At 38.2% G+C, this 21085-nt stretch overlaps 3 protein-coding genes across 15 annotated transcripts; 2 read left to right on the top strand and 1 right to left on the bottom strand.

Moving 5' to 3' along the window:
* The first annotated feature begins 306 nt into the window (after window positions 1-306).
* LOC110839859 (calpain-7) lies at window positions 307-12240 on the top strand. 4 transcript variants are annotated; one of them, XM_022084402.2, is made up of 15 exons: window positions 766-926; window positions 1443-1682; window positions 2346-2512; window positions 3025-3232; window positions 4370-4689; window positions 5296-5428; window positions 6680-6870; window positions 7594-7821; window positions 8231-8475; window positions 8605-8813; window positions 9163-9371; window positions 9481-9713; window positions 10172-10393; window positions 11322-11470; window positions 11675-12240. In XM_022084402.2, exons 2-13 carry the CDS (start codon window positions 1457-1459, stop codon window positions 10314-10316), a joined length of 2514 nt encoding a protein of 837 aa, XP_021940094.2. In that variant the 5' UTR covers window positions 766-926; window positions 1443-1456; the 3' UTR covers window positions 10317-10393; window positions 11322-11470; window positions 11675-12240. The 4 variants fall into 4 exon arrangements, with proteins under 4 accessions (XP_087212712.1, XP_021940094.2, XP_021940093.2 ...); XM_087356586.1 differs by lacking the exons at window positions 766-926; window positions 11675-12240 and adding an exon at window positions 307-328 and having other exon boundaries at window positions 11322-11549; XM_022084401.2 differs by lacking the exon at window positions 11675-12240 and having other exon boundaries at window positions 11322-11549.
* On the bottom strand, window positions 10558-14787 carry LOC110839861 (histidine protein methyltransferase 1 homolog). 10 transcript variants are annotated; one of them, XM_022084411.2, is made up of 7 exons: window positions 14499-14787; window positions 13083-13194; window positions 12246-12476; window positions 11811-11983; window positions 11207-11463; window positions 10909-11040; window positions 10558-10819 (listed from the first exon to the last, which is right to left on the bottom strand). In XM_022084411.2, the coding sequence occupies exons 2-7, from the start codon at window positions 13159-13161 to the stop codon at window positions 10768-10770; spliced, it is 924 nt and encodes a 307-aa protein (XP_021940103.2). In that variant the 5' UTR covers window positions 13162-13194; window positions 14499-14787; the 3' UTR covers window positions 10558-10767. The 10 variants fall into 10 exon arrangements, with proteins under 10 accessions (XP_021940103.2, XP_021940104.2, XP_021940101.2 ...); XM_022084412.2 differs by lacking the exon at window positions 14499-14787 and adding an exon at window positions 14297-14339; XM_022084409.2 differs by lacking the exon at window positions 14499-14787 and adding an exon at window positions 13940-14073.
* Window positions 14252-20800, top strand: LOC110839882 (retinol dehydrogenase 14). The gene is made up of 8 exons (XM_087356601.1): window positions 14252-14386; window positions 15603-15695; window positions 16153-16245; window positions 16858-17094; window positions 18271-18456; window positions 18950-19059; window positions 19360-19449; window positions 19968-20800. Exons 1-8 carry the CDS (start codon window positions 14335-14337, stop codon window positions 20070-20072), a joined length of 966 nt encoding a protein of 321 aa, XP_087212727.1. The 5' UTR covers window positions 14252-14334; the 3' UTR covers window positions 20073-20800.
* Window positions 20801-21085: the final 285 nt, after the last annotated feature.

Here is a 21085-nt window from a genome sequence, read left to right as displayed (position 1 = left end):
TAAATTGTGGTATGTAATTGGTCGATTTAAATACTAAAATACACATACAAGAACATTATAAAAAATGAGGAGCATTAATTCAGTCTTGATCTCGGAATTGTCATAAAATGCAATATATGGAGATTACAAAATACTTATTTATATTAGATTAGCACATATGTTATATTTAGGTTTAATCATTTAGATATACATTCATTCACAGAAGTAGTGGTCTGTCGTGTTTAACAAATGACTCCGATTTCAATCCTTCCAATACACAGCCTTCTAAATAATAAGAATACGTAGAAATTCACATTTCCAAACGCCCTAGAATCATATATTTTTAAAGGTATTACTATCTACAGTGAAGGTTAACTTGAGCGTACCATGCGTTCTCAGACAGACAGGGATTGTCTAACAACGTTGTGCAACAAAAATGGCAGTATTTTGGGTTGTTGCGCCGTGTAAATTTGTAGAACTGTACCGACGTTTCGGAGGTACTCTGAACCCGTGAGGGATCTCTGCAACCTTTGTAAACTTTTACCAGACTACACGGCGATACAAACTAGAAGACAGTCAATTTCGGACTCTTTGGCGCGAAAACCTTAAATCTTACATAAACACCGCACACATAAGAAGCTGTAAATAAAGATACGTCATTCATGTTGCAACCAGTATTATAACTACGAAATAAACCAAAAATAATTGTCATAATGGTAATAGTGATTGCAGCGCTAGGTTGCCTAATGTGTGTAGAACTGAAAGCTTCATTATTGCCTATTCTCTTTCATTCCGTTCATGGATTTATCAGGAAGTACAGCTGAGATTGAACTTTTAATTTTTTTGTTTCTTAGAATCTGTGACAAGCTGAATGTAACTTTTTGGAATGGAATGTGCAACGTGTGGGTGTGCGAATGTGTTTTTTAACAGCTGCAGAGTCGTACAAGGTGGATAGCACATGGTATTAAGTGTCATTTGGATGTTCACTTTTCATTCAGTTTCTAATTATTCCCTTAATTTCATGTGTGTGCATGGTTGGTGTTATTTTTGAAGAGGGAGAAACATGGTAGTTGTGTGTTGTGGGTTTTGGAATTCTCATGATTAGTACGCTGTTGCACTTCACGTTTTATTGAGTCAGTTAAATTACGTGATCAGAAGACAGTTGATAAGTTCATACCTGTTTTATTTCGGCTTAGTTGGTATATGCTTCTAAACTAGTTTTTCTCTAATGCACAAAGTTTGTTGACATGTATAACTGCTTCATGCCAGAGAATGTCAGAGGCAGTATTGTTAGGATAAAGGCTATGATCAACAGGACATACAGCTCTGGATGCTTATGATCAGGAATGCATACAGATTTATGATGGAGAAGACTGAGGGGGAAAAAACAATCCATTTTGAAGATTAAGAAGATGGGATAGCAGTGATGTCAGGAAACATAATCTGTTTACTTTTTCATGTAGGGTACTGATGCGAGATGAGTTGGAATGTACAAGGGATTGTGGAGGATGCCTTGGTATCTTCAACACGTGCCATACAATTTGATCGTGATGGACAGTATGAAGTTGCTGCATTCTACTATCGTGAAGCAGCAAGATTCCTTGAGCTGGCAGTCTCAAGCACAGCCGATGATGGAAACAAGGAATCATGGACAAATAAGGCGGCCGAGTATAAAATGCGTGCTCAAGCACTTGATCAGCTCAGTGAGTTTGTAATTCATTCAGAATTTGAAGCTTTGCCACAGAAATAATCTTTGTGGTGTTTGATTTATGTTTTACACATTTGCCCTCGGTGGACTAGTCGTTAGTATGCTTGCCACTGGACCCAAGGTTCAAACCTGGTCAAGGTCAATGGATTTTTAAGGGTGATAAAAATCCATAGCACAACTTCCTTCTGGGGGGAAGTAAAGCCGGCAGTCCCATGTTGTAGATTTATGGCATGTAAAAGAAACCTTACGAGCATGAACGAAATATTTCGTAAGCACAATTTAGCTGCCATTTCTCACCCAAGTCTCTCCTGATTCACTACTAGATGGCTCTAGCAGACAAATCAGGATTGAGTAGAAATTGTGCCGAGGCAATGAGCTTGTCACTCACTATTCATAAATGCACACTTCAAAGACAAAGAAACCTCCCACATGGGAGGAGGCCAAGGCTCGACTTCGGGCTGTTGCGCTATGACAGAACGGAACTTTAATGAAACCATAATATTTCACATAGTATTTTTTGAAGCAGGCAGGTTTATTGGATTTTTATTGAAATCTCTTACAGTGAATTCTAACAAAAATGCATTAACAAAACATAAATGTCATGTACCAAGTTTGATCTTTCAATTCTTATTATGTGTAAGTAAACTTGGTGGTTCAGGGTTAAACCAGCAGGCTGCAGAACAGCCGATGGTGCAGTCAGAGAGTCAAAAACAGCTACAGCAGTGCCACTTCCTCTTCAATCAGGCGCTGGATGCAGATGAGGCTGGCAATAAGGATGAAGCTGTGCAGCTGTACACACAGGCTGTTGAGTTAGGGATCAGTGCAGTAAGTGTCCAGAAAAATTGAAAATTGTCCTCCGAGCCCCATTACTGTGCTGCACATATCTATCCCCTGATACAGTTGCAGACAAAAATAATGTAATTGTCAGTAAATTGATTTTTTTGTGGTTTCTTTGCATAAAAAACATGAAGTGAATGCATGCAGAGGCAATACTTGTGTCCATGTGTTTCATGTCCGAAATGATTCAACAGATTTTGATGAAATTCAGTGTTAGTGTATTGAGACTCAAAGTTGTCTAGTTTTAGCTTGTATTATTCCAATCAGTACATGAGCTCAAATGAAATTTTATAATTTTTCTCAAAAGTTGGTTAGACATTTTATTCATGACATGAAATATCTTATATGGTCTGGTTTTTGGAAGAAAAAAAAACAGATTTTCATTGTAAGGCATGCCATTTTTGACACTCTACTTCTTAAACATTGGACTAATTTTTGTGTAACTTGGTGTGAAAGTAGGTCTGTTGTAGGACACCACACAGCTTTTTCTTTTCCCGCAGATGTCTTCAGCCAGTGACCCTGAGCTGCAGAATAAGCTTAATTTTCTTGCTCGTCGGGCACTGGAGCGGGCTGAGGAACTCAAGGGCATAATGCCACAGTGTGAGGAGAAACCCTCAAGTCACGCGTCTGTTCGGCCAAAACTGTGCCCAGTACCAGAACACACAACTTCCAATGTAACTGTGCGGGCCACAGCAGCAGCTAACAGGGGTAAAGTTACTTTTCTTCAGGTTGTGTACATGATGCATTAGACAGGAATATAATCCCTTAGGACTGTTCTGGATGTGTTGATGGTTGAGAAGTGTTTGGTTCGTAGGTTCTTTGATGATACTGTGTCAGATGCAGAGTTTATATAGCATTAGGTGAAACAGGAAGATGTTTAAACATAGTGAAAGGAGAAAGCAGACCTGTCTGAGAATTTGCCTGGAAGGTACGAGGCAAAGCAGGAAATGTTCCGGCTGAGAGTCAAGGTATTGATTGAATACAGGTCTTATACAAGTATACTGGGTGAACCTGCTTAGTGGATGTGGTGGTGGGGTGATCATTTAGTTCCGTTACCGTAACGTAAATTACTAACTAGCTCACTAAACTACTGTATATTACATGGAACAGTTACTATAGTAAAGACACATTTGTTTTAAATTCAAGGTACCACAAAGTATAAATTTTGAATTGAAGAGTCTTGTTTTTCTTGGTTTCTGTCTCTACAAAATATTCTGTGTTGAGGGAAGTGTTTCGAAAGAAGTGCTGAGCAAAATACCCAGTCTCAAGGTAGGTGAAACTAGTTACAGGTGGAGACTGTTGGATATGAGAGAACGCCGTCAAATATTGTTTGAAGCCGTGAGATAAAGGAGAGTATGAGGGGTTGGACATGTAGTTTGGATGGGGGAGACAAGAAATGCATGTAGCGTGTTGATAAGGGAATTGTATTTAAATGTGACTAAGACTCATAAGGAGACATGAGGCTGATTTTAGAGTGGATGTTTGGGAAATCTGTACTGAAGATGTGAACTGGATTATGTTCGCTGGACCATTTGTCATAGACTTGTTTATGTACGGGATGGGCGACTCGTAGACGGTGGTAAGGTTTTTATTTTTTTTCCTCCATGTGCAGACTGTTTATGTCACCAGTGAACAGGGCACATTTTTTAATATGAGTTACAGCACAGGCATAATAGGTAGTTGATCTCTCTATGTTTTCCAAAAGTATGGTAAATAATGGCTGTGAAAAGATCTGGTTCAATTGAGAAGCGGAAGGATAGTTAATCTATTGTAAGGTTTTAGAAGAGTAATTGTGCGTTTGGATTAATACAGTTTGGCGCTCAGTAATATGACTGATGTGTTCAGGAGCAGTGAAACCTCAGTTGCACAGGGGCAGCAGCGCACACCTGAAAGTCGCTGGAGGGCAAGAGACCTACACGGAGGAAGAGAAACGAGTCTTACTCCAGACATCCCACATAAACCAGAAAGAGTATGTACCATTCATGAGTGTAGACCTTGGCGAACGTTTCCAGTATTCTCTTCCCTTCACGGACAGAGACGGACATCTTGCTCTGTCACCTAAACAGCGGAGGGACTTTGCCCGCTGGGCTCGTCCTGATGAAATCTGCCCTGAACCTAAAATGGTGGTTGGTCAGCATGTTGACTGTTTCAGCATTAAGCAAACGGTAAGGAGGAAAACTCTCAGAGTATAGTATTTTGGCATAATGTAACAAGTAGATTGTGCCATTGCTTTGCACTAGGTCAGAATTTTTTTTTGGCCATTTTTGTTTCTCTGAATTTCTAACCCTATTTCTATCCATCCATTCTAGGTTTATGTATTTTACGTGTAATCTTTGTTTTCATAAGTACAAAACCTGATTTCATCCCTTTATGTTTGGATTTTATCTTTAGAACCATGCAATAAGAAAAGTGTTGATAGTTTCTTGTTTAGTTTATTTTTGGTTGATAAATGAAAGTAATATTGAAATTTGAGGTTCGCACAGTGTAACTCTGCATGTGTTTTTGCCACATGAGAGGACAACTACAATTTTTTTAAAAGTATAGCTCAGAGCTTGTTTCATTCTTACATCTTCATTTATTTTGTTTACAGAAACTTAAAACTGAATGTTTTATTATTTCCAACTCTGAATTACAGAATATTCTGCTATCTTGCTGTTTTGTGAGAGACTTCTCTGATGGTTAAGCTTAAGAAATTGTTTGCCAAGACATGTAAGTTTGTCTTTGAATAGTTTTATTGCAGAATAGTTAAAGCTACAAATGTCACATTATAGGTTGTGTCTGATTGTTCGTTTGTTGCCTCTCTTGCTGTGAGTGCCCTGTATGAACGTCGTTTTGGGCGGCGACTGGTCACATCTATCATCTACCCTCGGAACAGTAAGAAGGAACCCATCTACAACCCATTTGGTAAGAAGAATACATTTCACACATCATTTCAGAATTAGTAGCCTTTCAGTTTAAAGTATAACAAGAAAAACTTGAAGCTTATTTTACCAATATTGCTCATGATTTAATAGGATATAGAATTAATATCTGAATCCTTTGGACTATTATTAAAATGTGGTGTACACTTAAATTTTCTTCTTTATGTGTTACACAATAAATTACAGTAAAAGATACTTTAGACATAGAAACCTCCCACATGGGAGGAGGCCAAGTCTTGACTTCGGGCTGTGCCATAGAAGAAGAAGAATAAGAAAAGATACCTTGTTTATTGCAATTTGTAGTCACAGAAAGCAAGGAGCAACTGATCAATGTAATGTTGGTATTCTGACCTGTGGAAGGAAGTGGCCATGGCCTCATTTAATAGGTAGCCCTCGATTTACGCCCGGGATGCGTTCCTAGACGAACCGGCGTAAATTGAAACTTTTATAATGTAAATCAATGGGAAGTCAATGAACTGAGTTCCCAGCACCCAAATACTGACGAGTAATATAATGGAATTACATTTAAAGCTCTGAAATAACGTAAATAAAATAAAGGGAATTTAAAAAATATATTTTATACACTTGCAATCGGCAATTCGTTGGTCCCCGCGATTGACTGCGATTCTTTCATGTGATTGATGTGTACAGTCATCTCTGCTGTTATGCGATAGTTGCGTTCATGTAAGACGCCGACCCATAGAAAATCGCATAGTAAAAAATAACCCCTGTACCTCTGTAGAGATTAAATTAGTCCTTTGAAAGTTTAAAGTGCCAGGAATGAAATTGCATAAGAGCAAACTCGCATATGCAAAAGTTTGAATTTCACAAACGGCTTTTATCGATTCATCGATCTCATTGGAGCAAATTCGCGTTAACGAAACATACGTAATTGCAGAGATGACTGTATTTATAATTTTTATTCAAAATCAGTGATGTAAGGATTACGATTTGGTATAAGAATCAGTACGAGATACATTGTAAAACGTTATAAATAATAGTAAATTTTTTTCCACTTTTTGACTTGCTGGTTTCAAAATCGGCGTTATTCTGAATCGGCGCAAATCTAGGGCTACCTGTACTAGATTTAAACCCAGGTCATCCTGAATATTAAGTAGTATTGCTAACCACTCAGTTTACTCAACTGTGATGTTTTGTGTTTTCAAGTTTAATAACAGTGATCTTTACATGAGCTGGGCCAGCATTAATCAGTTGGTTTGTGATATCATTACAGGAAAGTACATGGTAAAGCTACATATCAATGGTATACCCCGCAAGGTTATAATAGATGACCATTTGCCTGTTGGAAAGCATGGGGAACTCCTTTGCTCCTACTCGACTAACCGAGGTGAACTGTGGATTTCACTACTTGAGAAGGCCTACATGAAAGTTATGGGAGGTTACGACTTCCCAGGATCCAATAGCGTAAGTTAAGACTACTCGTGTTTGATATCATACGCAGTATTTGTAATAAAGCTTGACAATGTGGAATATATAACATAATTAGATTAACTTTATAGCTGATGCAAAAATTAAAACAAATATTAAATTATGCACTTGAAAAAATTGACAAGGATAACTGAAAAGATTAATAAAGCAGTTTGGAACTGGGTAGGTCAAAAGGCTGAAATTATGATGTTAATGTTGACTGTTACAAATGTGGGGGCTTCGCAGTTACAAGTACAAAAAGAAAAATGTACTGTCTGTAACTCCAAAACTGTTGTGTCCAATAAATTATCTGCTGTTCTGAGTTATTGACCGTAGTTCTTCGATGTCACCCCAGTTAATTGAGACATTGAACCATTAAATTGGGATGTTTTACATGTATATTCTCCTTTTTTTTTTTCACTTCTCAAAAAAATTTCCACCTACAAAATTGTTTGTTTAACAAAAGGCGCTTTCCATATGTTTATTGGCATTTCACATTTGATGGTGCTGGTGTCATTACCATCCAGAGGGGAGGATTAATAAGTGTCAAGTTGTGCTGTTGTGCAGTGACATGCTGTTTCTACCAAATTTAATGAAAAATTGTTTATGCTATCTGCAATGGTAGTGTCTGAAATCATATTAGTTTGTGGACAGACCGATACAACCACGTAGATTGTTGACAGCAGTTGCATGTAATGTGAATGTGAACTGGTTTTGCAGAACATTGACCTACATGCTCTGACAGGCTGGATACCTGAACGCATGGCAATAAGGGCCAGCGAATCTGACTTCAACGCAGACGCTTTGTTTGACAAGCTGCTCAGTCGTCTTCACAAGGGGGACGTGCTGGTCACCGTTGCGACGGGTGAAATGAATGAGGCCGAAGCTGACAGGTCAGGGCTGGTTCCTACACATGCATATGCTGTCCTGGATGTACGCAAGATCAAGGTACCTCTTTGGTTATATTTAAATCTGCTAACAGCCCAAGGCTTAAGTGTATCGATGATAGTTGCCTACTGGTTTACATTTTTATAACTGAGGTTGTAGAATTTCGCAAGGAGGCTTGACGAGATGGCATAAATAATGCGTACATGCAATTTGTTCATGAATATTTTATGTTCATACATTGTTTTGTTACTTGCCTGCATTATTTTCTGAGTATTCCAATTAAGGATGAGGTGGAGATAAATACAGAACTTGTGATTTTTGCATTTCCTGCACTTACGATATTATCGTCACTTCATAGAAAGTGTAAATCGAAGGTCCCACTGCATTTTGGTGTATGGGGTCGGCATTGACAGTAATGCCTCTATTGGGGTCAGAGTTTGTGTGATAAATGATGTCCTTTTGTGGACAGGGTGTGCGGCTTTTGCAGTTAAAAAACCCTTGGTCACATGTCAGGTGGAGAGGTAATTATTCTGAGTTGGACACAAAGCACTGGACTCCAGAGTTACGCCAGACTTTAAACTTCGAACCTGACAGTGCTGCCATGTTTGACAATGGTGTATTCTGGATTGATTATGATTCCATCCTGAGGTTCTATGATGTATTCTATCTGAACTGGAATCCAGGACTCTTCTCGTACACATACTGCATTCACCAGTAAGTTGTGGATTTATGCTTTCTTCGTGTGATTCTTCTGTACATTAACCATAAACGCCCAATTAGGGGCTGTAGTATTGCCATTTTGGGCTACAGTGTGATTAAAGTGCGTCTTTGTGTGCCTTTAAGGTCGTGGAGTGCAGGAACAGGCCCTATTAAAGATGCATACAACATCGGAGAAAACCCACAGTTTCGAATGGAGGTACAGCCTGGTGCAAGTGGGGCCGTTTGGATCCTCCTGACACGACATATCAAGCAGATAGAGGACTTTAAGGAGAACCGCGAGTATATTACTGTTCTGGTATACAAGAACGATGGACGCCGTGTTTATTATCCTTGTAAGTGCATAATAGTAGTGAAAAACATCGTGTATGCTGAGTGGCAGATGGACATTTATGACCTGATGATACAAATTACTGTAGGTTGCAAGGAAATCACTCCAGAGATACTGAATTACATGTGGATAAATTTGGTCTGACTTTGTGAACAGTGCCGTGTCAGTTAGGGAAGGAGTGCATGGAGCCAAAAAAAAGATTTATCGCATTATCCTATCTTTGCAGGTAAAATTTTCCAAATATTAATTCAGAAGTTTTATTTTATCCATACCCTAGCAGATTGCTCTGTAAATTTTTTTTCAAAATGAAGATGGAAAAATCGTGCCATTAAATTCAGATGGTATTGTTGCAGATGACCCAGCGCCTTTTATTGATGGTGTCCGTATCAACAGCCCACACTACTTGTGCAAGCTTGTTCTCAATGAAAACAGTGCACATCACTACACATTGGTTATTTCACAGTATGAGAAGACAAACACCATTTTCTACACCTTGCGTGCATATGCAACTTGCCCCTTCACATTGGCCAAGATAGGTAGCCCCTACAAACACACACAGAAGGTAAGCCCTTTTTCCACATTTTTATCTCATTGGATTTTTGTGGGACATGCGACAGCAGAAATTCTTTGTTATAAGTACTACTTGGCAACTGTTTCAGTTTGTTTCTTAGGTTTCAGATGGTCAGTGGAAGGGTGTGACCGCAGGAGGCTGTGGTAACCATCCTACACACCTCAACAACCCCCGCTACCAGATTAAATTAGAGTCATCACACAATAATAACCAGATTTTGCTGGATCTCAGGGGCCCCAAGTCATACCAAATTGGCCTAGAAGTAATTTGTGTCGTGGCCAGTGACCAGAATGCACCTGGAATTTTTAAGAAGAAACACTCAGGACCATTTAGGTAAACAGCTGTTGCTGACCTCTTCAGCCTGTGCCTGTTAAGTTGATACACCTGAGAACATTATAACCTGTTTCTTTTAGATGCATTTTACTGTTGTCCTATTTGTACATAGGGTAAGTGGGATCTTCCTGTGTGATTTCTGGACCAAAATTCTGTATGCATATCATATTTTCCCTACTTTTACCACCATTATTTGTTCATAGAGTTTTCAAACTTTTTCATGTTCTGGGCCACTTGGCCACTAAACTGTTACTACAGGCAGGACTAAATGTCAAAAAAAATTTAATGCAGGTACAAAATATACAAATATAAGGTATTTCCATATTAAAAGAATTGTATTAATCTTTTTGTTCTCAAATAGTTTTAACTTCCTTTTTCATCTCTCTTTTTTTACCCTATAATGTGAATATTTTTTTACAGGAATTTTGTGTACGTTACAGTGGAATATTTTCTTTTAGGTCAGGCTTTGTAGTGATGGATTTGGAAGACGTGCCTGCTGGAACTTATGATATTATTCCGTCTACCTTCATGCCTAATCAAGAGGGCCCCTTCATTTTGACTGTGAAAGCATCTTGTCAATTCTCACTGGCCCGTCTGCAGTGATGACGGTATTATCAGTGTTCTCCTATAATTGAATGTCTGGCTGATGGACACAGGACAGGACAGTACATACATTGAAGGTAGGAGCAAGGAATGGGGCACACACAGAACTCGTCAGCAGGCCCCATGTGGTCCATGGGCTGTGGCTTTTTAAATCCCCCGAACTAGCAACTATTCATTTTAATTAAATTGGTCTCGTTCTTGTTTGGGTAATCCTTTGAATTCTAATGCCGTAGAATAAAAGTACAATTTCAGATCATTTATTGGCTGCTATATTTGAGTTGTACCAATACAGATGTTTTTCTCTGAGCAATATATATGAATAAATAAATGTGTGAAACTCATGTTAATCAAATGTTGTGAGTATGGTTCTTCATGGTTTCACACTGATTGACACAGTTCACGGACTTACGTATATTACGTTACACTCTCAGTTCTTGGTATGTATTCTTAGTCACAAGGTGATGTATGAGAAAATCTTATTTTTAAGATCTCCCTCTGAATGCCTGAAATAAAAATGATTTAATTAGGTAAGAGTTTTAGAAAATATAATCCCCAAACCATTAATTTCATTACAAGCTGTGGACAGACGTACAGTGCATTTATACAACCTTGAGAACATGTCCAACAAACATTGGTTTGGAATGAGGAATCGTTGGCCAGCAAATTCTGAAACTGTCTGATGCCACCCCCAACTCCAAAGTAATGCACCTTCGCTGCCAGGTATCTGTATCCACGTTAAGGTGATGTCACTGACTTCGTGTCTCTTCTTACCCTGTTTCTGATCCTTGAGATGAAATTAAAATATTCTACCCAAAATAATAGGATTTAAAATTTTAGTTTGTTATGTGGGTTTATGAGCAGGGAGACTTAGCAATAGCTTCAAAGGATACATGACTCCCCCTGGCTTGAGGCACTCTTTGAAGATAGCTAGAAGTTTTCTCTGGTTGTTGGGGTTGTAGATTGTTTCAGAAGTCAGAATGAAGTCATATCTGTTCTTATTTTCAGAAAGTTCTGCGCTCATCAAGTCTGCAAAATCTTTCCAGTCTCCTGCAAAGAACCTGCTAGAAGACACTGTTCCATCCTTCTGCAACTCTGATGTGTTCATTTTCACATTGGGTATTGTAACGGCCCTGATGACCGATCCATTCTGTAAGGTATACGGAACAGTTATATAGAAGGCTGTGTCTGTAGCATAATGCTTGAATTATATAAAATTTATCTCTGTTACAGTTTTGCAAGTGTATATATTTTATTTCAAACTGTTGGTGTAAAGAAATCTGTTTTTGGTTAATAGTGACGTGTCTGTCGGCCTAAGCGGTCCTTCACGTTTTGTATGCCACCCAAGTATATCATTTCAGGAAGCAGGATTGGAAAGAATAATGGCAAAAACTGAGGAGAAGCTGGAGATAGATGGAGACGCTTGATTGTCAGACAGCTCATAAGAAGTGTGAATGTCTCAGGAGAAGGAAGAAGAAGACCAAGACCTATACAGACTTCACTCACGTAATCCTGAAAATGAACAGACTTTGCCCCAAGATACATGGCCAATATTCCCAGCAGTCCAGTTCCACAGCCAAGGTCCAGAATCTGCTTGCCAGTGAAATCGATGCCCTCACGCATCAGGAAGTCTGCTAAGTCTCTGGTACACTCCCAGATCTTCAGACCTCCTGCCAGCACACAATCATATAACAGAATTAAGTGTCATCCCTGAGCAAATGAACAGCTGGTCAAGAATATCTCAGCCTGCAGCTTCGTGTTACATTTCTTCAAGAAATCATATAATAATATCCTCCCTTCACTTGAGATTTTTTGGTTGATAGAGTAAGCACCTCTGAAAGGTCAGTCTGTATCTACCAGACTACAAGGCATAATATATGTATATGTATACAGATTTTTACAAGTATTAAAATATTCTCTGAACCAACGAACCTTCATACTTCCCTGGAAGAAGATCTAAGTGAAGGGCTTCAGCTTCTGCAATGAACTCCTCTCCATTGATGCCAGACAGATGCTTGATGGCTTCCTCAAATGGAACATGCTTAAGTTTGTACTTCCCACATGGATATATACAGACAGACAGTTGCAAATTCTGTTCGGAAGATGGAAGTATTTCATTTGCGGGCAGCCACTGCAGTGTTTCTGTGCAGGAATCCTTACTGTCTGTGAACAGAAACAACAAACACCATTGTTCATGATCCTGAGCCTTTTCTGTCCAGGTCACTCCCTATTTTATTAGGATCAATTTTAATATTATTCCATCTCTTCTTTTTGTTTTGTATAAACATAGATTATTTTACAACATTTCTGCTTGTTTCTCCCAGCCAGTAGTATATCAGGTGGCTGAATGGTATATAATGTCGGCAGAGGATATGCTTTATTCACCATTCAGCCATCTGACATGGCTTGTAGCCCAAGAGTCTTTCGTCAATTAATAATAAATATTAACGATATAGTCTATGGCACCTATATGCTACCTTTGCTGTTATAAAAATGCATACATTTGGGAAGCCTAGGTTAGTGTCATATTTTGACTGTTTGACACTCAGAGAAAGTCTCCATTGGATTGTAGGCTGAGTGGGCAATTGATGATGAAATTAAAAATGCCAGCCCCCTGCTAGGATTGTGACCCTGGCTGTCAACTCATAATTAGTTTCTTTACTAACACATATCACTATTCCTGCAGTAGTGATACATTTTTTCTTAGTCTCTCTTATTACTCTGCAATACATGTAGTTTAAAATCACTGAAATGTAACAGAATTCCAACCATTTGTAGTGACTTCTGAAACATCATTCCCATTTGTTTTTGTTTCTTCATCAGGATTAGAGAAGTTGAACTTGAACATGCTTGAAACTGGTGGTAACACTCTTAATGATACCTGAAATCAAGGAACATTAGTGTTAAGTGTACATTGTAGAACAATTGCTTTACATATTAGTGTGGAATACAAATTATGATGCTTCTAAATTACAGTTTTCTCCAGCACTGTCCTGGAACACCTTCAGTCTTTCTTTTAAATCTAAAGGGTTCTGATGATGAAAACTCTATCCCTCAAGATGTGAAAAGTTAGGGGTGCCTACTCAGTTTTATCTGATAGAAAGAGCTAACCTTAATCATTGTGAGTAGTTAACCTTGGTAGTTAAGTCAGTATAGTGACTGGCTGCAGACCGGGGTTTGATCCTCGACAGGGGCAAAGGATTTTTCTCTCTGTGTCCTGACCTGCTATGAGGCCCACCCAGCCTTCTGTCCATTGGATACTGTGGTACTTTTCCTGGAGTAAAATGTGTCCAGAATTTGATGCTAACCACTCACCTCTATCCAGTGCCAAGGTTAAGAATGAGTAGGAGCTTTATCCCCACTACTCCCCGTGGCGTGTAGTGGTACAGTTTTACTTGGAATGATTAATAGTAGTTTACCATGTTGCCGACTGGGCTATTGGTTACATAATAGGTCAAATTTTGTTTGCATTAGATTTCCACGGGTGGTAGCATAAAATCGGTCATCGGCGTAACAGTGCTTATCAAATATGGGAGAGGTATGTCGTTTATGATAATTTGGCATGTGTGGTCAAAATGTCCCCATCATTCAGTATTGTAGTATGATGTTTCTTCCGTTTTGAATACCTGTGGTTTGAGATACCAATTTTTCCTGCGCGTTCCATTGTGCACATTCCAATGTCCAATGGCGGAAACTGAAGTACATTAAGGCATTAAACGTTCGAAATCGGTTACATTCAGGCCATCAAAAGATTTCTGATGCAAAATATTCATGAAATTTACTTTGCATTTAAAGCAGAGTATTTGCCTTCCACGCCTCCTGAATCCCTATGTTTATTTAGAAATACGATGGCAGCTTATTATTTAAGGGATAGCGTTATCAACCGAAGAGCGCACAGCCACTTAGTGCTGGTGGTAACCCAAGAAAATTAGGTTGCTTTGTCCGTGCATTACGGAATTTTCAGTCACGATTCGGAAACTTACGTTACGTTATTCTGTGGTCCGTTGGTGTTAATACGAAGATGGCATGTGTATTTAATTGTTGGGTACTATGGGTAATGTTGGTACTTACAGGTAGGAATTTTTATAACTAATGCAATTTTTTTATCGTGGGATGGCTTACAACTTGTTGACATACGAAAAGTAATTCACCATTGTAACTTGACAAGTTGCATCAGGTACTTACCTATGCTGATGATGTCAATCTGCTGGGGGATGGGGTGGGTACCATAACCAAGAATTCAGAAACTCTCCTACAGGCTACCAAGGAAGTAGGCTTAGAATTAAATGTAGACATAACTAAATTACATGGGTATAACACGAGATAAACATAAGCAACAACGGCGGAACATAATTTTAAGTAACACATCATTTTAAAATGTTTAAAAATTTAAGTATCTGGGAATAATGACACTAGGCACAAAGACTGTCATAGTTGATTGTAAAACGCACAGATGACCTCAACGTCGTAAAATAATTGATAATTGACATCTGTAAGTATTCATCTATAACTTCTATGTTCACTGTCTTGCCGTCACTAAGCGCCAAAATGCATTAAAGTAGCTGTTTTGGCTTTTTTTAATGAAAATTTAAAGATTTTTATAATTGCTGTACCTCACAGCCCATTCTGATGTTTTGATATTGTTTTCGTAACACAAAACATTTTTACTGTGAAGGGTTGTTAGCCCTGCGCCCAACCACCCTCTCCGGCTAGAGGACTGCCCCTTATCGGCTAAGTTATATTTATTAGGAAACCGGTTCCTCATCACAGTACATTGTTTCTAAACTTCATGGCTGAAGTCGTGCCTATCAGATGAATGGCAGCAATCTAATATATTTAACTAGGTCATAACCACTTAACTATCTCCCCACCTGATTTATTTCTAAGTATCCTCAGCAGCTGATACATTATTGTTAAATACTGCATGTTGAACTAAACAGTGGATTTGGCTCCACTTGTGTCTTCACAAGTCTGCCAAGACTGTTACATATCAGTTTGGTTACTCACATGGCTGTAGGTTAACATATTTTTCATTGTTTCGCACAATAAATAAATATGTCTTCTAAATATGTTAGCTGGGTTCATCTCAGTCTGTACTTTCTGATTCAAGCTGGTAACAGTAAAGTGGGTCATTGCACTTGGGTAGTGTACAGAAGATGGGGTATGGGAAGGTGGGAAGTTGAACCTATTTCTTCAGTTTTGTAATAAACCACAAAGATGCTAGAAAAAGAATTGCTGATAAAAATTAACATGTATTGGATTATTTGCTGTCAAAATTCGGCTCTGCAGGGTTCAAGTTGTATCTGAAGCTTACGACTGGTATCTGCAAGAGCAAGAAACGTCTGGATGGGAAGACTGTTATCATTACGGGTGCCAACACAGGTGAGAATATTACAAACCACTCAACAAGTTAAGAATAACAATAAAACTTTTATTAATTGAATCATGTGTTACTCTGAAAGAAATCTGACAATATGTTGTTCTCTGACTGTTGTAAATGATGCTAATAACTGTTGGTTAGAATGGACAGAATGTAAGTCCTTATTTTGGGTTTTGATATTAACATTATTATTGTTATTAGTATTATCTCCATGTTCATGAACAGAACAGAAATCCTACTTTGAAAACTGGTGCTTAATATTCCTGTTCTGAGATGGAGTTCTCTCATGAGTTTATCAGTCAAAATGAGTGCTAATTGAGTGTATGCTGCTTTTCTGTTGTCTTTTGCCCACAAACACGGTGGCATTTTTTCTCATAAGAATCGGTTTTATCTGTTAATTTAATTTCTTGTTCTTTGCTGCAGGATGTGTTAATGATGCGAATATTCTGTGTGTTTTAGGTATTGGAAAGGAGACAGCACGTGATCTTGCACAGAGAGGAGCTAAAGTTATCCTTGCCTGCCGAGATTTGGAGAAAGGGAAGAATGCTTGTGGTTGGTACTTTGCCCATTAATTAACCAGCTCCATCATAATTATTCAGCTGATTTAGAAATTCCTTATGAGTTTATATTTGATTTTAAAGTTAGAATATGACTTTATAATTTGTTGACTTTTTATAAAATGTTGTAACATAAAGCAATAAATTCAGCACATACTATAATGAATTCTTCTCGGGCTAACAGCCGTGTCAGGTGGTTAACTGGAGAGAACGCCAACGTTTTGAGAGCCATCTTCAGTATCCTGAGAACGAGGATGAAGATGGTTCTCGAAATTTTTGGTGGCTGGCTTTTGTGAACAAAGTTATGAACTTTTAGGTTCCATAAAGAAAATGAGGTATTCTTTGGCAAGCCGAGTTGAGGTTTATTTTTAGTAATTGGCACTTTTTTCATCCTCAGATTTGACCCTGACTACTGCGACTGATCTTGTACATGAAAAAAGTAAACAATAGATCTCAGTATGTTACCAAGCAGTTATGGAGTACACTGAAATAGCATTTAGAGAATATAATTATGGCTGTGATGTCGAAAATCGTTAGAGAATCCTTTTTTTGAGATTATCTCTAAATGTTCTTATCTTTTTCTGTTTTTTTGTTGTTGTTATGACAGATGAAATTATTGCTCAGACTGGGAACACAAATGTTGAAGTACAGCATCTGGACCTGAGTTCTCTAGCATCAGTACGGAAATTTGCCAACAATATTATTAACACCGAGCCACATCTTGACGTACTTATCAACAATGCAGGTGCTACCAGAGTTGGACAGAAACTCACAGAGGATGGACTCTTACTTGGCATGCAAGTGAACCACTTTGGACCCTACCTCCTCACCTGTCTGTTAGTGGGTATGATCATCAACACAGTTCCTAGGGTTAGGCATGTATTGTAAAATTATATTTTCAGAATTTTTGTCTACCTCTTTCTTGACAGCAACTCATGTCAGGCCATATTTTACCTTTGTCTATAGAAGCATCTCTAGAGAACCTGCATCCTACAGTTTCAAAGAAAAGCTGTACTCAGTAATAATATAAATTAATGGATGATGTTTGCTTTATTGAGAGATTATAAACGTACCTATAAATTGCATATGTGTGCGCGCATGTTCTTATGTTATAAAGTACTAACATGACAGTGGTATACGACTTTGAGATTACATTTGCTAGTAGACAGGTGGGGCTAGAAGTAAATTCAGAAAAAAACTAAGTACATGTTAGTATCCCGTCGTCAGCAGATAGGCGGTCAGAATTATCTTAGGGTGGCTAATATATCCTTTGAAAGTATTACAAGGTTCAAATATTTGGGAACAACAATAAGTGGCAAATCAAAATGATGCTCATGAGGAAGTTAGGAGGAGACTAAATTCCGGAAATGCTTGCTACTTCTCAGTTCAAAATATTTTGTCTTCCCGTCTGATTTCTAAGAACCTGAAAATTAAAGTAATACAAAACAATAATCTTGCCTGTTGTTTTGTATGGGTGCGAAACATTCTCACTCTCAGGGAGGAACATAGATTGCAGGTGTTTGAGAATAGGGTGTTGAGGAGGATATTTGGGCCTAGGAGAGAAGACGATGGGGCGTGGAGAAAACTGCATAATGATGAGCTTAAAAATCTGTACTCCTCCCCCAGTATTGTCAGGGTGATTAAGCCGAGAAGAATGAGATGGGTGGGACATGTAGCGCGCATGGATGGGACAAGAGGTGTGCACCGGGCATTGATTGGCAAGCCTGAGGGGGAAGAGGCCACTGGGGAGACCTAGACCTAGACGGGAGGATAATGTCAGGCGGGATCTATGGGAGATAGGAGTGGAAGGAGACTGGTTTTTATTGCCCAGGACAGGGTCCGGTGGAGGGCTTTGGTTAATTCGGTGATGAACCTTCGGGTTCGGTAAGCCATCTAGTTAGTTAGTTAGTTATTTGCTAAATGATGAAAATTGGCTTTTACCACATTACAATGCATGAAGTATTCTTGTTTATTTAAAGTTAAGATTGTTAAACCAAATTAAATATTTCTGATGTTTCAGGCTTGTTGAAGGGATCATCCCCAAGTCGAATTGTGATGGTGGCATCACAGTTGCACCAAGTTGCAAGCTTGAATTTGGACGACTTGAACTTTGAGAAGTCATACTTGGGTGATCGAGTTTATTCCAGCAGCAAATTGGCCAACATTCTGATATCAAATGAACTGGCCAGGAAGCTGAAAGGAACAGGTGTTTTGTTTAATATTTTTTTTTTCAGTAATATTTGGTGGATTTTTGATTTATGACACAGTTGAGAGATTTTTATTAAACCTGATATGAGCATCATTTCGTTGGAAGCTTCCTCACATTACTACTTCGACTTACTGACGCCCATCTTGACGATTGTTTGCGAGCAGCAACATCATCCTACACTCCCAAATTTGAAAAACTGGCCGATGAAATGCAGTGCCAAACATCACACTAACTTCCCACTTGAGTAATAATAATTGTACTTGCAAAACTACGTATTTTTGATTGCATGGTTTCTCGTATCATTAAACAGAGAAAAGAAAATTTGGCTTTGTTAATTGGTTGGTGCCCGCCACGATCTCATAAACTCTCAAATGTGCCTGTAGACACAAAAAGGTTGGTGACCACTGCTGTGGAGTCTGAGATACTTGATTAAATAAAACTTGACCTCAAGTCCTCATTTGAAATGTTGTTGTTGTTGTTGTTGTTGTAGGTGTAACAGTGAATAGCCTTCATCCTGGTCTTGTAGCTAGTGACATCTGGAGAAATTTTGGACCATTTCTCGGTGCTGCCCTAAAGTTTATTCTTCGTTGGTTTTGTAAAGTAAGTTCATGTTATATATAAGACTAGCTCTTCCCATTCTGACATGGGTTTTGTGAACGTGTCACTGAAGTCACAGACTAGGACCTAGGTCCGTGTGCCAGCAACACAAAATAAAATTGCATTCTTTGTATTTGTAGCGTTAAATATTGTTCTTAAGAACATTGTCATTACAGAAACTGGTGTAAGTATATTGATTACGACTTTTCTTTGCATTGATATTGTTCTTTCCCTTTTTTATCGGTAAAACAGACTGATACATAATGTAATCATGTCTCTTCTACTAAGATATTTTAATTCTAGGATCCCCGTGAAGGTGCCCAAACCTCCATCTATCTAGCAGTTTCTGAAGATGTGGAAGGAGTTTCTGGCAAATACTTTCTAGACTGCAAGGTACATTAAAACTTGCATAATATATGAAATATTTACCAAGAATTAGAAAATGGTGGAGGAGGAACAGGAGCTGAAAGCAGAGTGTGAAGTTAGATCTGAACATACGAATACCACAAGATAAGTTGTTGAAAATAAGGATGCAGAGGCAAGGTTTGGAAAATATAAAAACTACAGTAGGGAAACATTAGACAGCGATACAGACGGAGCAGTCACAAGAGGATGGAGAATAATGGATAGAGGCTTATCATAAGATGTAGGCAGATACAGTACTGAATGTTGCAGTTTGTGAATTCCTTTTTTTCTGCCTCTTTTTCTGTCAAGCATTTCAGCCGTCGATATTTCAGTAATCACAAGTAATTAAATTATTTGCTTGTTCCTCTGTTTCATTATTGTTTTATTGGACTATGAAATATTCCGAACAGAGACTTCAGCACAAATAATCGTAACTTTTTTTGCAGATTTTATCCCTCCATTCCCATTCCATGTAAGTTAAAAATAATATTCCTCTTGTTTGCTAGGAGGCGGCTCCATCAAAATTAGCACTGGATGAGGGTCTAGCCAAGAAGCTGTGGGAGAAAAGTGAGACTCTAGTAGGTCTCAAGCCAGATGAAGCAGACTTCTAAAGCATAAATATCTTCAGCTCAGGTTCTGAAGGCTGTTTCTGAATGTTTGATGATGATGTACCACGTTGTAGTAAGCTCTATTTTTGTATAATATTGGTTGTGTTTCTGCAAATTAGCCAACTCCAAATGCAAATGAAGGTTTTTGTGCTGTGTAGTCTGGTAGATGTTAAACAACGTTTCAGAGGTCCTACTGCCTCCGTCATCAGGGCGATGAGTATGAAGATTTCTGTCTTCTGGGTTGTTGCGCCGTGTAGTACAGTAGATGTTTACCAACGCTTCAGAGGTCCTACTGCCTCCATCATCAGGGCATTCATCGCGCTGCTGACGGAGGCATTTTGACCTCAACGTCTACCATACTAAACGGTGCAACAACCCAAAAAGAATAGTGTCTTTTAGCTTTAAAAATATTGAGGTGTTTGAGAAGTGCAGCATACTGTATGAACTGTACATCTCACTTTAATATGTATTATTGATTACCACACCATGTTCTGTAAGGACATATGAATTGTTCAAGAATAGATTTTGTTAATAATGGATTTCATTCTAGCTTTATAGTATTACTTTCAATGTCATGTGAGGTTACTGTGGAAGAAAATCCACAAAAATTATTTATGTATTGTTTTCAGTTTAAAGGAAAAGTAAGATTAATGATCATATTAATTTAATGTTTATGTGACAATTTTGTTTACTTGTTTATAATGTGTTAATAAAGTAAATTATAAATTGTATTTTTCTTAATTCTAACATTTCACACTTTGTAGCTGTCATTTATTAGAAATGTGTTTTGATAAAACATAATGGAAAGGAGGTTCTATTAATGTAACAAATATATGTGCTTGGGAAATCTTCACTTTCCTGTTTTTAGTGTAGTAAATATTAAGATATTGTAGGTGCGTCATATTGTGATTTTATTTAAAAATATTATTAAAATATATTAAAATTGATTCTATAACCAATAACCAACCTCGCTCCGATACGATGTACATCTGATCTCTCCTCTTACAACTTCGATA

Source organism: Zootermopsis nevadensis, unplaced genomic scaffold, assembly GCF_977971745.1.
Source record: "Zootermopsis nevadensis isolate Lab colony 2312 unplaced genomic scaffold, Znev_1.0 Znev_ptg000027l, whole genome shotgun sequence".
NCBI lineage: Eukaryota > Metazoa > Arthropoda > Insecta > Blattodea > Termopsidae > Zootermopsis > Zootermopsis nevadensis.
This window is presented reverse-complemented; position numbering and strand designations above follow the sequence as displayed.

Excerpts from the sequence above, each read along its gene's own strand:
- LOC110839859 (XM_022084402.2), top strand. The coding sequence starts at position 1,457 with ATGAGTTGGAATGTACAAGGGATTGTGGAGGATGCCTTGGTATCTTCA. Across the intron at positions 7,822-8,230 it reads TGGATGTACGCAAGATCAAG|GGTGTGCGGCTTTTGCAGTT; the intron begins GTACCTCTTTGG and ends TTTTGTGGACAG. Across the intron at positions 9,372-9,480 it reads CCTACAAACACACACAGAAG|GTTTCAGATGGTCAGTGGAA; the intron begins GTAAGCCCTTTT and ends TTTGTTTCTTAG.
- LOC110839861 (XM_022084405.2), bottom strand. Across the intron at positions 12,477-13,082 it reads TTCAGAAGTCACTACAAATG|ACAGTAAGGATTCCTGCACA; the intron begins GTTGGAATTCTG and ends TTCTGTTCACAG. Across the intron at positions 11,041-11,206 it reads CTCAAGCCAGGGGGAGTCAT|ATACCTGGCAGCGAAGGTGC; the intron begins GTATCCTTTGAA and ends ACGTGGATACAG.
- LOC110839882 (XM_087356601.1), top strand. The coding sequence starts at position 14,335 with ATGGCATGTGTATTTAATTGTTGGGTACTATGGGTAATGTTGGTACTT. Across the intron at positions 18,457-18,949 it reads CAGGAAGCTGAAAGGAACAG|GTGTAACAGTGAATAGCCTT; the intron begins GTGTTTTGTTTA and ends TTGTTGTTGTAG. Across the intron at positions 19,060-19,359 it reads TTCTTCGTTGGTTTTGTAAA|GATCCCCGTGAAGGTGCCCA; the intron begins GTAAGTTCATGT and ends TTTTAATTCTAG.